This window comes from Pelecanus crispus, chromosome 1 (genome assembly GCF_030463565.1).
Source record: "Pelecanus crispus isolate bPelCri1 chromosome 1, bPelCri1.pri, whole genome shotgun sequence".
NCBI classification, from domain to species: domain Eukaryota; kingdom Metazoa; phylum Chordata; class Aves; order Pelecaniformes; family Pelecanidae; genus Pelecanus; species Pelecanus crispus.
The window spans coordinates 86,267,115-86,283,501 of NC_134643.1; the positions used below are offsets into that span (position 1 = coordinate 86,267,115).

General features: G+C 39.9%; 1 protein-coding gene across 1 annotated transcript in view; it reads right to left on the reverse strand.

Annotated features, from left to right (window-relative positions):
• Positions 1-335: 335 nt before the first annotated feature.
• RIMKLB (ribosomal modification protein rimK like family member B) overlaps positions 336-16,387 on the reverse strand; it is a 39,282-nt gene continuing 23,230 nt past the window's right edge. The window contains exons 2-5 of the mRNA XM_075727652.1: positions 7,397-7,627; positions 5,375-5,461; positions 2,236-2,439; positions 336-799 (exon numbers count right to left, since the gene is read on the reverse strand). Coding sequence (XP_075583767.1) covers positions 336-799; positions 2,236-2,439; positions 5,375-5,461; positions 7,397-7,627 — 986 coding nt within the window. The remainder of the gene's footprint in view (positions 800-2,235; positions 2,440-5,374; positions 5,462-7,396; positions 7,628-16,387) is intronic.

Sequence of the window (16,387 nt, forward strand, 5' to 3'; positions counted from 1 at the left end):
CAAGTGTGAATCATGTTTCAATGCTTGCCTGTGAACACACATGAACTGCAATATGTCTGGGGACCAAAGCAGCATCCAAATAAAATTCCCACTTATGTTGTGAACTGAGCATCTTCATTAGAAAACTGATGCTGAAGAATAAACACAATTTCATATTCTGCAAAAAAGTAGGGGCAGCAATCACAGCACACATGCTTTTTATCTCTTGCTCTCTTGATTGACACTCTCCCCCTTTCCTCATTCCTCTGAGCTTCTCTGATAAACAGCATTGCAAGTTGGTTCAAAAAAAAAATTTACAAGAGAGAGTTCTGTTGGTCATCTATTTACATGTGGCATCACTCCACAAGAAGTTTGATCTCATTGGCTAATAGCTGGTTCATGTTGAATAGAGCCCCCGGGAGCTTGGTGAGCAACTCTCTCTCCGTGGTCTCAGGGTCGCTGTCGACAGAGCTGGAGCTAGCACTCATATTGTCGACAGCGGCACTAGCTGGAGGGCCCAGCTCTGGCTCGCTAGTCTCGCTTGCCGTGGACACCACAGAGAGCAAGGACATGCGCCGCGTCAAGCGACCGGGGGTAAGGAGAGAAGCGGCATAGTCCGCTATGATACCAGCTACATCTAGATTACAAGCCTTGTCAAAGGCAATGAAACCTACATTTGCATTGGCCTCGCAGACGTAAAATGAACCGTCGTCCTTCATCAGCAGGTCAATGCCGCACACATCCATCCCCAGGATGTTTGACACTTGGACTGCCAACTGCTTGCCTTGTTCACTCAGTGAGCACATCATCCCTACACCACCTGGAAAAAGTGAAAAAAACAAAAAAAAAAAATTGCTGTCTGCAGTCTGGTCACAGGTGACTGACATCCTTCTCAAGTGGTTGGTGCTTTTTGGTTGGGAAGCTCCAAAGCAAGCCTGCAAGCATAGTGCTGGTAACTCAGAAATCAACCTCCTTTCCACAGTGACTACTAATGAACTCGTAGCTACAGCAGGATTTCAAAAGATTCTGACCTGCCAAAGGCAGGTCAAGATTATGACTTGTTTAAAAAACAGTTAAGTGCTGACTTTTCAGTCAATAAAGATATCATACATTTTTATGATCCTGTGATATTAAAAAGATGACCTAACAATCCACCCTTGTTCCTTCTAAGGTAGATGCTTTCCATACATATTTGTAAGTTATCACAAGAAATCTTTCAGCAAAATTAAACCAAGTGTTCCTGATAAGACCACAGCTCTAACAGATGTAATTGAGGGGGACGGGGGTTAAGACTTTATCATCTGCTCATGTCCCTCTTAGCTTGCCATCATAGGTTACTGTCTCTAAAGCAAGAATTAGGGAACGTTTGTGTCTGAACCTCAGCTGGTCCAGTTCACAGTCCATCATCCAAGAATTAACTGACTTGGACTTCATCTATCACAACACATAAGTCTAAACAAACCAAAAAACATCTAGCAGAAACATCTTTCAGGATCAACATCCTCAGCATCAAGCAGTAACTAAAACTTCTCAGGCATTTTGATTAACCAAAACTGTACCACACAGAACACATTTTGTCCCAGCCCTGATCAGGTTCAGTACAGTTTCAGCCAGGCAACCTCAACCCTCCTTCCTCCTTCTACCCTCAGAAACCCACATGTCCTACACCCAAAGCTATACAGAAACTTGGTTCTGAGTATGCTACAATCAGTGCAGTAACATTCCTCTTCCTCCCAGGCATGGTCTTTGGGGGAAAAGGTTGCAGATAAGAGCCAGACAGACTTAAGGCAGCACAGCAGCTGCACAATGCAATCCAACTGTTTATTGCTTTCAACGGTTTCCTCCCTTAACACTCTCTTCTACCCTCTTGCCAACTGGCTGTCTCCTCCACCTCCCTCAGCCTCGTCTTCTGTCTTCCTTCTTTTTCTGTTCCTCTTAACAGGATGAAATGAATGATAACAGGGCATTAGCATGACACTGCCACTATCACATCAGTTGCTCCATTTGTGTTCCTAGAACTTTCCCCTCCTTTTCATCCGTCCTATCCATCTAATAGAATCATACTTTGGGCAGAGACTGCCTCTCCTTCTGTGTTTGCTCAACACGCATCTCACTCTCATGTTTCCTCTGTAAACCCCCAACAGTAAGCACAATTAATACAAAATAAAACCTGCAGCTTATTTCAGTTGCATTTGTGATTTTTCAACTGGATTGAAAAATTCTGATCAAAACTATGAACAACAATGCTTTTCCTACCAAGTGAGCAGTTACTCTGCATCCTCCCATCTGTTGAGCAGCGGAGCATGGTGCCCACCACACGGCCTCCTACTACGATGACACGTACATCCTTCCCATGAGACTCTTTAACGTATTTTTGAAATAAGTAAGGGGCATCATGACGGATCAAATGGCTCAGGTCTGCCAAATGGTGCTTGTCTCGTGCCAGGAATACAGCTTTACCTGTATGAAGAAAAGAACATTGGAAGATTGGAAGAAGCTACCAATTTGAGCTGCATCAATGATTCAGCGCATAAAAGTAAAACCTCTGACCAATACGCTGCCCATTCTCACAGGCCCCATCTGTAGCTTAGACCCATTTACAAATTCTTCTGTGGACATCAGTGTTCCACTGCTTCAGTGCTTCTAAGTGTTCAAGTACTGACAGAGTTGAGGAGCCATATGAGGAAAAAAGAAAGAAGAGGAAAAAAGAAAGAGAAAACAGCTTTAGATAAAGGAGGTGGTCTTATAATTTCAACTCCTTTTGGTACAAGTCCTTAATGAGAGAAAAAAGGAAGAAATACTTAAAGAGCACCATACATTGAATTAATAACACAGTTTTGTTCATCCAAGAGGACTGGACCCGCAGCCTACAGCTTCGACACACAGGAATCAGTGACATGAAACTGTTAAACACCAGGCAGCTAAGAACTCTGAAGTCACTAGTGTGCCACTGCAGAACCAACACTTCTCTGTTGGGAAGTTGCCAAGAGCTGCTCTTCCCAACACTTACACAACTCCAGAACGAGGCTCTGCAGTGGAACAACTATGTTCAGAGGAAAACACTAGACTCCACAGTATCCAAGATAATTTAGCAGAAGATTCCACAAGACATAAAATGAACAGAATGTACTACATTTTTGAGAAAAAACTCTTTGGAAATCACTAGCTTTTCTACAAGCAAACATCTCAAGGACTTTTTTTGTTTAACCTAAAACATGTGATTTCATTCCTCTTCATTTCTAGAGCACACCAAAGACTTCTTTGTTCTTTTCCAATTTTACTAATACTGATGAAAGTCACTCCTGAAACAAGACTCCACCACTTTCCATCTCATTTCTAGTCTCACAAGATGACATCCCTTTCCGTCTTTAGCTACAATTTCCCAACTCCTCTTCCCCTTTCTTAAGGACTCTTTTATGCGTCATATTAGATTTATGTTTTGCAATAAGGCTGCACGATTTTTTTTTTTTTTGTGTGGCAGAACTGTCACCTAATTATGCTACAATGTTAACAGAGTACAAAAATCAATTGATAAACCTCCTATCTTAACTAAGGGAACAGAAATGCAGCAGTAGCAGAACTAGGAGAAATAACATGTGAAGAAGAATTTTACTAAGTGCTCCAAAGCCCAACTGAAGCAGCCTCTGCTTTGTCAGGGTTTAAGGTATCTGTAACACAGAACACTGCTTGAAGAACATGGAACTTCTCATCACAAACAGAGTATCAGAATGCAGGCTTAAAAATCATGACAAGAAAGCAAAAACCTCCACGTGCTTTCTCCCATTCCCAACTTTAGCTCTCATATAGGCACTTAATACTGTATTCCTAAATTGGAATAGAAAGAATGATGCCTCGGAGGGGAATTAGTTCTTGGGAATTATGCAGCATCATGACAGCCTGGCAAAAATAAGATTGGCGCATTTGCTGCAGCAGCAAACTACACAGAAAATGGGTCTACAAGAGTATGACTTCTATTCATCAGCTAGTACCTATGACCATGTTTGCCTGGTTTTTTAGAATACAATTTGCAAATGGCTGCTTTTCAATTAATTTCAAAAAGTTTCCCCAACTCTCTTAATGTGAAAGGATATGTACTGTGCATAAATTTTAATGCCTGGAGTTTAAAGTGCTCTAAAGCAAAACTTATAAACAGAGATTTACATTAATTTTGGCTAAAAAAGGGAGAAGAAAGTCAATAGCTGTAAACTCTATAATTATTTAGTAGATCTTAACAAGCAGCAGTGTCAAGTCAAATCCACTATCTCAGATACTCCACAGTTGTCAAATTCAGCTTGCTGCAAAGTTAAACTCCAACTTGGCTTCATAGCTCCACAAGCACTTTAAAACCATATAAACAGATATTACTGCCAACAGAAGCAGGTCTGATCTTCCTCTGCCCCAGCCTTTTGCTCTCACTCTTCCATTACATCAACACAAGCATTTGTGCAAGTAAATGATAATTCAAGTAAGGAATTAATCCAAGTAAAAATAATCCATCTAGATTCATCCAACATCAGTTCCTGAATCCATTTACTACATGGCTACAGAAACACTCATGCCAGCAGAAAAGATGCACCAGAGCAGCACAGAGTGGGAACAAACTGACGGACAATAAGAAGAAATAAGTGGTGTCTTTTGTTACGCTTTAAAGGTAGCCGCTGGTTTATGTGCTTGAACCTCGGTTTCAGTCTCTTTTTAGTTCTAGTATTTATTAAATTGGTTTTAAAGTAAATTAAAAACAGTGCAACCTCCTGTGCAAATAACCTCTGAAATTGGTTTTAAACCTGGTTTCCTTTAGTAGATCACTATCTAACATTAAACAAAATTGATGTATTGTTTCATATTCAACACTTAAAACAAAAGACTGGTAACAGAACAATTTAATCTGAACCTGCTGTATTATCACCAGCACTGTCAGAGATATTTTTCTGAAAAGAGATCCAGTTTGACAAACAATACATGAGATTTTATTTAAATCAGAATCCTAATTATAGACAAAGTACAAAAAAAGTCAAATTAAGGCCAAATGAACTAAGATTTCATTTCTTACGCCTATTTAGAAACATCCCTAAAATCCATGTAGGCTTCTCTCTACTTCCCTAAGGCCAGACCTTCCATTATTCCAGTTCAAGGCCTTCCTCATAGAAGTCACCAATGCACCACAGTTTTTAATCCCTATCCCCTCTGCTATTGCAAGACTAGGTTCTACTAAAACTGCTTCCCAGTGTTGCAGCCTACTCAACATTCAGAAGGCGAAGGGTGGTAGAATTTAGATGTACTGCAAAGAAGTCCAACACCTAATAGAAGACCTTCTTAACTATCATCCCTTGACGAGACAAAATCTTAGAGTGCTGCTCAGAATACTCCTTGCCCTCACCCCTGACCTCACACCCACCTCGGTGACCCCGCGTGTTCTTCACCACCATAGGGAACTCCAGCACTTCCGCCTCATCAATCATTTTGGCAAAATTCTCATGACCACCTGGCAAAAAGAAAACCAACAACATTATGTGCCACCAATCTGGTGTGGCCAAATCGGGGATGTAATTGCCACACATTCCTCCCACCCTTAGAGCTTAGATAATGCAGAAAAAACTATCAGTTAAGAGGAACTTGGTCATGGAGCATGATCAGACTTTGAAGGTGTGTAATCTGTGGGATACTAACTCCTACTTCCTTTGAAATGGAAGACACAAGTTGACAAAGGCCTCTTGATCACAACCCCAAAAGGCTCATTCCAATCTTCCAAATCTGAATGCCCCGATTCTACCATCTTGTTCCAGTTTATCCCTTTTACTTTACCAACTCCCACTTTTTCAAATGTCTAGCAGGAAAATAGCACAGACATAACACCAGTAACAGTTCCATCCAAACTACTAACCAGAAAAGCAATATGGAATACAAAGACAAGGCATAATCCAGAGGGAAGCAGCAACCCAGATCTTGTCACTCCACCTCCCCCCTTTCCAAGGCTTAAGTCTCCTGTATCTCATTCTCCCTGTTTTGAAATAGTACTTCAACCTTTTTGTCTCATTGCATCTGTAAGGACCTTAGAGAGTAGCTTTTAATGACCATTCACGTGATTATGCTTGATGCTTCGCGGTTATTTGAGTTCAGTTCAATTCACAGAAGGCTGACCACAGTACAAGAAAATACAGAAGAGAAAGTCAGCAGGCAAAGGGATGAGACTCCTCCAACAGCATGTGCAGTAAAGCGCCGAAGTCAAGCCAAGACACTGGTCACAAAGCCAGCAGCAGCCATCACTACCCTGCCACGGATTTTAACGCGTGTCATGGAATAACATGTCATTCAGCACATCCTGTTTTTCTTGGCAAAGCCAGCTCTCACTGATCACTTGATACTTATGTTTTTTTCAAAAAAAAAAAAAAAAAAAAAAAAAAAAAAAGAGTCATGCTTCTGTCACATTCCAGAGACAGGCATTAAAAGACATGGCAGGGAGTTATGAACAGAGATGTTCTGCAATCACCCCATCATCTGTGGTCTCCTCTTCCCCCCCAAAAAATTAAAAACTCATTCCTTTCTCAAAGAGCTACAGCAGCCACATCTGTAAAGAAAGGGTATGTTTCTTCTCAAATGTGTTTTCACAGTAATTGATGGAAATAGTAATTCATAGTAATTGATGGAAACCCATGTTTTTGTTTTTGTCAAGTTTGTTTGTGTTTTCATCAAGTTCCCATTACAAAAGCCTATTGGTGCAACCACACAAAGGGGAGGAAAGCACTGGTATTTCCCAAGAAGGAAAGGAAGGCTGAGAGGTATCTTCAATTCTTTAATATACTGTAATTAAAAGCAGAAATAGCATCAGGGTAGCTCAGACAAATGGTTCCTCTAATCTAGCACTCTGTCAGGAACCACAGACTCCAGAGGCAGGCACAAGAAACATTAATAATTAACTGTTCTTGTGGGAAACAAACCCCAAACAATTTTTAAAAGTTGAACACAAGAGCCTGTACTCTTTTTGTCCTTTCACAATAACTAATATATTTTCAGATATTTTTATTCATGTAGAAGTTTAATCTACTTTCAGGTTTTACCAAAGTCTAGATCTTTATAGTATCCTATGATATTTAGTTCCACAAGTTGCTGTCTGTTGTGTCGGGCAACTGGAAAAGAGTTCAAAGTGTTTTAGTAGTAACAGCCAAAGTTAGTTGCTTGGGAGGCTGAGGTACAGTTAAAGTACTCTTCCCAAAGCATCACAGACAATCAACAAAGCCAAAAACAGGATGTGAGTGTTGTGATTTTAATTTCCTTTTCTTGTTACTGAACACTTCTTTGTGGAACTAGTTTCATGCTACTTAATTCTATGGATTTCCAAAACTTGACTCATATCTTTTGCACTGCAAAAGCATAAATTATGGCAGGCAACTATGCTATCCTTTTGATCCAAAAGTCTTACCATATGAAAAAGTGTCTGGAAGAGGTACACCATGACCAGCAAGTTCTTGAAACGTCCAGAACTTGTTGACACAATTGAGGATGGCTTGGGGACGATTCATCAATCTACAGCCCATTTTCTCTAGGTGGCGAAGGACTGTGATATCACTGTCGCTCTGGACCCAAGGTGTTGGCACACGCACAACCACCACTTGCGGGTAAGCAGTAATGAGCTCCCCATTCACCCGGAGACCTAAAGAAGGAAGAGAAAAACATTCCAATCAACTACAAGGTCTTCAGGAAAAGGTAAACAGACAAAGAAACACTGCACTATATGTGACCACAACAGAGATACCAGACTTCAACTGTGAGCGTTAAAACAGTACAACTCTCCCTAAAATGCATCTTGTTAGTTGTGCTGTTTCATACATATCACTCTTAACCCACTTAAAACTAGGACTGTGCAAAGAACAGGCTGTATTAGGGCAGACAATCTTGGGCTCCTTCCCAGGGTGAAGGATTTTATTATAGGTTGACATGTCATCCTTTCTATGGGCATTACCTGCACACTACATTCGCATCAGCAGTATCAATAGCTCAGGAGGTTCCTGCCTCCCACCGCTGGTTGTTGCCTACATGATACAGTTCATACCTTTCCCAGTCCCAGCTGTACTGATCCCTCTGTTTGTGGTATCACATTACACAACATACTGCCAAAATAACAGAGATTAGATATGACCCTTAAAAAAAAAAGCAGTATTTTTAAACACAGATAATTTCAACAGTCTGATTTATACTAAATAAGTACTCAGAAATAACTTTATCAGCTAACAGGGCAGCACCCTGTGACATTAAGGCACGAACTAGAAGGAAAGCTAGCTTTGCCACCAAGACCAATGTATTACTTAATCATGACCTAAAGTTTTACAGACTATGTCTCTGAAAAAGAAACACTGAAAGACTGCAGGCTGCAGGAATGGGAATACGACAGGACTGGACGGGAAGGCATCAAGCTCGATGGACAGTCTGGCATCTGAGGATGGGAAAAGACAAACAGGATTTGATATTCACTTTATTTGCCTTATGTTGAAAGTAAAACTTTCTGACTTCAGCGTAAAATACACAGCTCGCACCACTGTCAGCACCTTAAGGGTTAAAAACAGAAAGAAGGTGAGCTGAGAAATCACAGTGCATCTGCATTTCTGTGCCTATGAAAGGCCAGCTGTAACTAGTCAGATCTAGCCCAAATTAATTACCTGATTAGCTCTATTCCAAAGATGTTACTTTTCAAATACAGACTTACATCTACTCAACCTGAAGACACACATTGCCAGACAATATATTTCATTTCAAGGTCCATTTGAATGAAGGGGGGGGGCAGAGAAGGGAGGGTGTCCCCCTCTCTGCACTTCCCATCTTCTCCCAACCAGGATGTATTTTAGAGCTTGCCTTAAATATAGTGAAGCGACCACCTAACTCACAAAATGGAAGAAGAAATATGCTGTCCAGTCCTCAGGAGGACACAGAGCCACACTCTGCAAAGGCCGAAAACAGAGCCATATCCAATACAAATCCCTTTTTCGAATCCCCATTGCCATAACTGCACAGAGATGAGAAAACATAAGCAGACGGGTGCTCTGGCTGCTCACCTCATTAGCACCAAGCACTGCCGCATTGCAGCTGACATGACTTGCGTGTTTAAGCAAGCAGGCTTCAGACACACACACACACCATTTTATAGAGGCATCTCAAGCAAGCTTAAAAACAAGACACTGCTAAAAACCTAAGCAGAATGTGAACATCAGGAAATGGACTGCCATGTCCTTTAGGCAGAAGAGGAGTACAGATTCAGCAAGCAAAAGATTTTTAACTTACAGTCAGATTCCACCTTACGCATGTATTTTCTCATTTAGGTGCATGCCCAATTACACCCACTTTTTGCCACTGTAATTGCATGCATGTCCTGATCCATGTGCAAGCTGTGTAACAACCATTTTAAAGAGGACTACATTTTCTACAGAGCCCCAAAATTGCCACTGTATCTTTGTTGTGAACCAAAACTAGAGTTTTCTAATTCATAATCTCTCAGAGTCTATTTTGTTGTTTTGCTTTAAAGTCACATCACATGCTGAAGTTTTGCACCACAGAGTCTGAAAAACAGCAGTTTGAGGAGATGTATGCGCCTCACCTGGAATTCTCCTGAATACCTGCATTAGACTTTACTGTCAGACTGGTGTAAATTCAGCCAGGCCACCATCCCCCCTGGAGTGACTTTGGAAGTAAAATGATGTTATCAACAGAACAGTCTGAGCTTTTGTTACAGATTCAATCATTTTCTCTGGTCTGAATACTGTTGTCCCCAGAACAAAAAAAAAATCTCTCCCCTCATAGAAGACAGTTTACAAACAAAGAGAATACCTACTCAATGAAATGTATAATTTGAATCACTGCTACTGACATGCACCATAAAAATTAGCTGCAGTCTCCCAGCAACACACTGCTGCACACAGAAGCAGCTTTATTACAGTAAAAAGGAGAGCCAGATTCTGCCATTTTGGAACAAGCTTGTATTGAGCATTCCACCTGAGACCCAGCAGTTAACAATCAGGTTAATGGTCACTATTGCCAAGTAGGCTGATAAAATAATATTTATTCACTATGACGTGCTGAAAGCAGTAACATAGAAGATATTAATGCATACAATTAATTTATTTTCCAAAGAACCAATTCATGAATGCAAAGAGGGAGAAAGGAAAAAAGAGAATATACGTTACAGAGATGTTACTTGAAGAGTGGTTAAGAGGTAGTCAAACTTTTTTGAAAATGGAGATGACCTCTCTTTCCTTCGCAGTAATAGTACCATTCTGGTCCCAGAACAATAGTAGTGAGTTACATTCACAGTTGCCTGTGGACAACGAACCAACCTCACAAACATGCAGAAGGCAAATGTTCAGATCATACAGAAGTACCATGACAAATAACAAGGTGGTCTATTTGTTGGGTTTTCTCAGTGGATGCCCATGACGTTGCAGACACAGCAAACCAGCCATACAGTGCTTTGAAGTACCAATACTGAGAGCCAGGAAAGGGAGATTTCATGCTTATCTAATACCACGAACTTTACCAACATGTAAAAACCATTTTAGCAGTGCCTGGGGAACAATTTCTTAGGTTATGATAAAACATTTGGGTATTCTCTGGCCTGATGAGATGAAGACTCCTGAGTTGGAATATCACACTATAAAAACAGATGTAAATCCTGCACTTGAACAAGACCTGTTCTTTCACTCAGTACCACGTTCTGTTGTTCTTCCTCTGGAAGATGAAACTCTCCAAAATGGAACGTGGTAGACCTTTAACGTTATAAACTAAACATCACAGTATTCAGGACATTGAGTTGCTGGAGCATGTCCAGAAAAGGGCAAGGGTCTAGAGCACAAGTCTTATGAGGAACGGCTGAGGGAACTGGGATTGTTTAATCTGGAAGAGACCTTATTACTCTCTACAACTACCTGAAAGGAGGTGGTAGTGAGGTGGGTGTTGGCCTCTTCTCCAAAGTAACTAGAGATAGGACAAAACAAAATGGCCTCAAGTTGCATCAGGGGAGGTTTAAATTGGGTATTAGGAAAAATTTCTTTACTGAAAGAGTGGTCAGGCATTGGAATAGGCTGCCCAGAGAGGTGGTGGAGTCACCAGCCCTGGAAGTGTTCAAAAAACATGCATGGATGTGGCACTTCGGGACATGGCTGAGTAGGCATGGTGGTGTTGCATTGGTGGTTGGACTGGTGATCTTAGAGGTCCTTTCCAACCTTAATGATTCTATGCTAGTTTTACTTTCATTAAAAAATAATCCAGCCACCAAGCCAGGAAACATGAAATTAATTATTAGTCTACCCTTAATTGGTTTAGTGGTGGACCTGGTAGTGTTAGGTTAACAGTTGGACTTGATGATCTTAAAGGTCTTTTCCAACCTAAACAATTCTATGATTCAGATGAAAGTACAAAAGGGATTTTTGCATGTAAACTGTAATCACCTGGGAATGAACTTGACCAGTTATGCCACATCCCTCAAATAAAGCCAAAAAGCCTCAAGTTTCTCCCAAAGAGAGCTCAAAGCAGCACATGATAGAACTGCATGGGTAAATGCATGATTCCTTATCAGTTGGCCCAACTGCTCCTGCTGCTTTTCATTCCCAAGTACATGAGCTTAAACTGCAAAGTAGCTGGTCTCTGATAAAAAGGCTTATTTTGACCCAAACAGATTAGAAGCCATCCCATGAACCCATGAAGTCCACAGTAAATGGAAACAGCATTAAACTCTAGTGAAGACAGAAGAAAGAGGGAGAAACTTCTACTGCTGTTACCAGTGAGATCAGAAGACATGTATCTATACCCTAAGAAAGTTCTCAAGACAGTAACGTCTAACATGGTAGAGCCTAATTGCATAGCAAGATACTCAGGATGAGAGTTGCCTCTCGACAACCCAATTTAGTACAATTTTAGGGTGGATGCACATACTTTGGAAAAAAACCACAAAATTCTGGAACTTCCCAGCCCTCATTCATGCATGTGGGGTTCTTTTAGTACCTTCTGCCTTCTTCCCCATGACAAATTTATCTCACAATCACAATTTCTCAATTAAAAAGCCTCACCCTCTTAAGAGAGTTATCATTTAGGTGGCACACATTCCAAATTAAATGCCTCGAAATACAAACTTACAAACAAAACTGGGTTATCCTGATTTAACAAGTTGCTGCCCATCAGCTAAGACTCCTAAGCTGACTATGTGCTTGTTCCCACCCTACAGTAGAACACAAGGCAAAATGCTTGACTTAAGCCTCAGTGAAGGGATTCAACAATAGCGGATCTCACTATACAACTGGGACAAGCTAAGCGCCCAAATACAGGCATTGTAACAATATCCCGTAAAACTTGCAAGCCAAACACACTTCTGCAAGTCAATCACAACCACAGCCAGAGTACATAAATTCTTAAACTGCAGCCTCACACCTTTTACAATCCATAAGCATTGGTGCTTCATCTGCCCAGTTATCCTACTTTCTTGTGCTTTAGAAATTCTAAGAAGCACTTCTGCATTTATGGTAGTATGGATGACCAGAAAGGATCAAGATTTCAAGAAACTTTGTGAGGCTTCTGAACATCTTAAGTCACACCCAAGCAGCATTTTTAATTGCTAGACATTTTTGAAACTCATTCTATTCAGTTTGCACTCTACACGCACCCCTTCCAATCTCTACAAGAATCAGTTCATCAGCAGATTAATAGCTACTGCAAAGCACTATCTCATGTCCAGTTTGCATGTTATGAGCAATTGTACTTTCAGCTCAAAAAATGCAATTGGGTTTTTTTCCTTCCTTGTTCCACAAAAGGAACATAGTTTCAGGAGATAGGTCTAAAAATCTCAAAGATTTCCAAGTACATCAAAAATAATTACAGAGCTTTTGTAACTCTCATTGAAAATGTCAAACATCAGGCATTTTTAACAAAAAATGAATCTCAGTAATATCAAATAAATTTATAAAAGTATTTTCATTCCAAATTATAAGTTTGGAAAACAGGCAAAAAAAGCAAACTGAGTCACCGAGACCATAAAGTACTCGGAACTCAAATTCAGGTCTTCAAGTACAGCCCGTGACCATAACAACCATCGCCAACTTCTTCAATAAAATGGTATGACACAAAGGTAAATGCTTCAAGTCTTTGATACACAAGCAGAAGGAGATCTGGGTAGGCTTAAATGTAAATCAAATTACTGATATCAAGCTCCTATTTTTATACAATTTGAATCATCAGTATTAATTGATAGACTATGATAGATGAAAAGACTGCAGTAGCTGGGACTGTCAGAAGCTATGGCCTGAGGAAGAAACCCAAAAAACACTGACAGAAGAGTAACGAAGAAGAAACTTTCTCAGGTACTTCTATATGTACATTAGAAAAACCTGAATCAGTAAACGAAAAACATCAAGCCTTTCAATCTGGGCCTGAAGACAACTGATAACTGCCTTGCTACCCATGGAAGTTCATGACCTATCATATCACGTTTCTGACCAAGTGGATCAAAAGAGCAGGAATGATGGGTTTGCAGTTCTGCCATGAATCCAGCCACATAAAACATTCTAGTCATTAAGCCTTCTTCTTTCAAACTGACTTCCAAATGTATACATTTCACAGAATTTATCCGAAAACTGTGTGACTATGAGAAGAGCCCAAATGTGATAACAAAGTTAAATTATTCCTTATAGAGCATGGATAGCTACAAAAGGAATCCTCACCTCTGTGGCCACAGCTGCCACAAGCAGCCACTTCTCGGAAGAATTTAACTCCAGTGACTGCCTCCGTCTTTGGCAAAACCCCTAAAAAAGGCCAATTGCTCTGAAATATATAAGTAAAACGAAGCAGGAAAAAAGTGTTTCAGTATGCAGACGGATCCAGTATGTGCAATACATTTCTAACAGGCATAGCATACAAGTGGAATAATGCATCGTCATTGTGCATGCAGCATTCCAAAAACTAAAATTTGAATCAAATTTTCAAAAGCGCTAAACATACACCAGCTCCCATCACATTCCCAACAGGAGCTAATGGGGACTGAGAACTTCCAAAAATATTACCCAGATTTTTCCTCAGAGATCTGTATGCTATCCTGAAAGTCTCCAGCTCTCTCAACTTCGTTAAACCAATTTATTCATCCATCCATCCATGGAGTTGCTAACGTTTCCCAAATGAACAGTCACTCAGCAAGCAGGCTATAATGAATTCAACTTACTCAGCTGGGAAAAACAGGCTACCCTTCCATCACACGAACCTTTCCTCATATTTTGAGGACATCACATTCTGCTACCTGCTTCTCCCAACTGATCAGTTATTCTAACAAAAATCACTGAATTTTTCTACAAACCTAGACTCACTCCTGTTCTCAACACCGCACATTACTATTTCTGGTTCATTCGTCCTTCTGTTATCTGTCAGCCACAAGACACTGCATAATATTTGTGTTAAAGTTCTAAAGTGTTTAATAATTATTTACAGTTTACTTGCAGGGAATTAAATGTGTTTCGTCCTAATTGCCATATAAAAGCAAGCTTAAAGCTCAAAAGGGAAATACCCCAAACTTTAACAGCAGGTTACCGTCAATAACAAGATATACCTTCCCTCACAAAACTCAAACACAACTAGGTCTCTAAAATTTTTAAAACTCAGCATACTTTGAACATACATTCTGCCAAAAGAGTGGCAGAATTCAGGAATAATCAACAAAAGTGGAATTAACATTAACAAAATACTATTCTGTATCTCAAAAGCTTGCTGCAATATGTTGATTTGGCTTTACATATCTATCTTATCAAACAACTGTAAGCAACATAAATTCCCACAAATTGGGTGATACGTAGTAAAGTATAGCACTTTAAATGCAATTTTATTTAAACTAGAACTTAACCTTTGAAGACCAGCTAAGCACTGAATTTTTAGAAATCCACCGATTTGTTAACACCAAATTGAACTTCGTCCTTTGGAGTTGCACAGGCATTTTCTCTTTTACATCACTTACCACTTGACAGCCACAGTTTATTAGTTCAAACACTAAGTTGTCACAATTTCTCCAAAATTCCACTGCCATGCAAAAAGCCCCTTTGATACCTAGTGTTATCAAGCTATTTTTTACTCTAGTGTACACAGAAACAGGTTTCTACAATAGTTCTGTGCTGGGTGTTTTAAGTTCATGTTCTCTCCCTTCCTACCCTATTTACTAGTTTTTCAAACCAAATTAACAAGTGCTGCTGACATTTAACCCTATGGGTTTAATACGAACTCAATCTCCTTCTCCACACAAACTTAACCAAAGAGGTTTTCTCACCAAGATACACTTCCATAGCTCAGCAGTTCAAATGAAATCACACACAGCAGAGACAAAACTGATCTCTCTAGAACAGTACTATGCCATTCTATTCTGAAACAGAGAACAGAGAAATAAAGAGGAGCAGCTTCAGCTTCAATTCGTAAATTCCTAACGCAAGCACTGTGAAAACTTTCACAAAAGGCCACTGCTGCAGCTCCAAACAGAAAGCAAGCAAGCACCCCAGTTAAACCAGCTCTACTTCATTTCCATTCCTGGACTCAGAGGACCTCTTCCCTACCCCAGGAAGAACACAGAATCATTCTTAGAAATGCACAGGCTATTGAAAACGGTGAAAAACTTGACAAGGACAACAACGCTCAAGGTGGTTGTGGCCATTCTGGATTAAGGGTTCTTTTTGGGCACAAGGGGGAAAACAGACCAGGTGCCTGTATGCATACCTTGCTAAATCAGTACTAAGCAGAGTGGTTATGGCTAAATCTGTGCTTCTGAGTTATATTTCTAGTTACAATACACTGTTTTCTTATAACTCCAAACCACAAGCACTTCTTCAGAGTCATGCATGTATGGATGGACCCAAAGTGAATGGACCCAAATATAAAAAAACATATGTAAAAGGTGTATTACAAACACAAATTAATTCTAGACCACCATCTTGCTCTGATAATTGATGATTTTATGGTGGGTATATAAACATGGAAACCACACTGACATCACGTTAAAGCCTTAGCTACCATTATTGTATGTATATAAACACACAATTAAGAAACTTTGCATCACTAACAAAAAAATACATTTTCAGAGACTACTTAAAAGACATTCAAACAAATACAGAAAGAAATATACAGTATTTTAGCCCTGTTCCCAAACATGGATGCTTTAGAGATATAACAGTTAAGATGCATTTTAAATGGAGTGTTGTAAAAAAACTGTAAAGAAAAATGCCACAAAAGGGGAATCAAAAGATTCATTAAACAAAACAAAACAGTGTTGGAAAAGACATGATTTCAAACACTTTAGAAAGTCAATTTCTGCTTTTCCCACTGAGTTTATTTAAAGTTCTCATCACACATCTGCTTTTCTAATTTGCTCCTGGGCAAAGTTAGAAGAATTTTAAATATTTTCCATAGCATA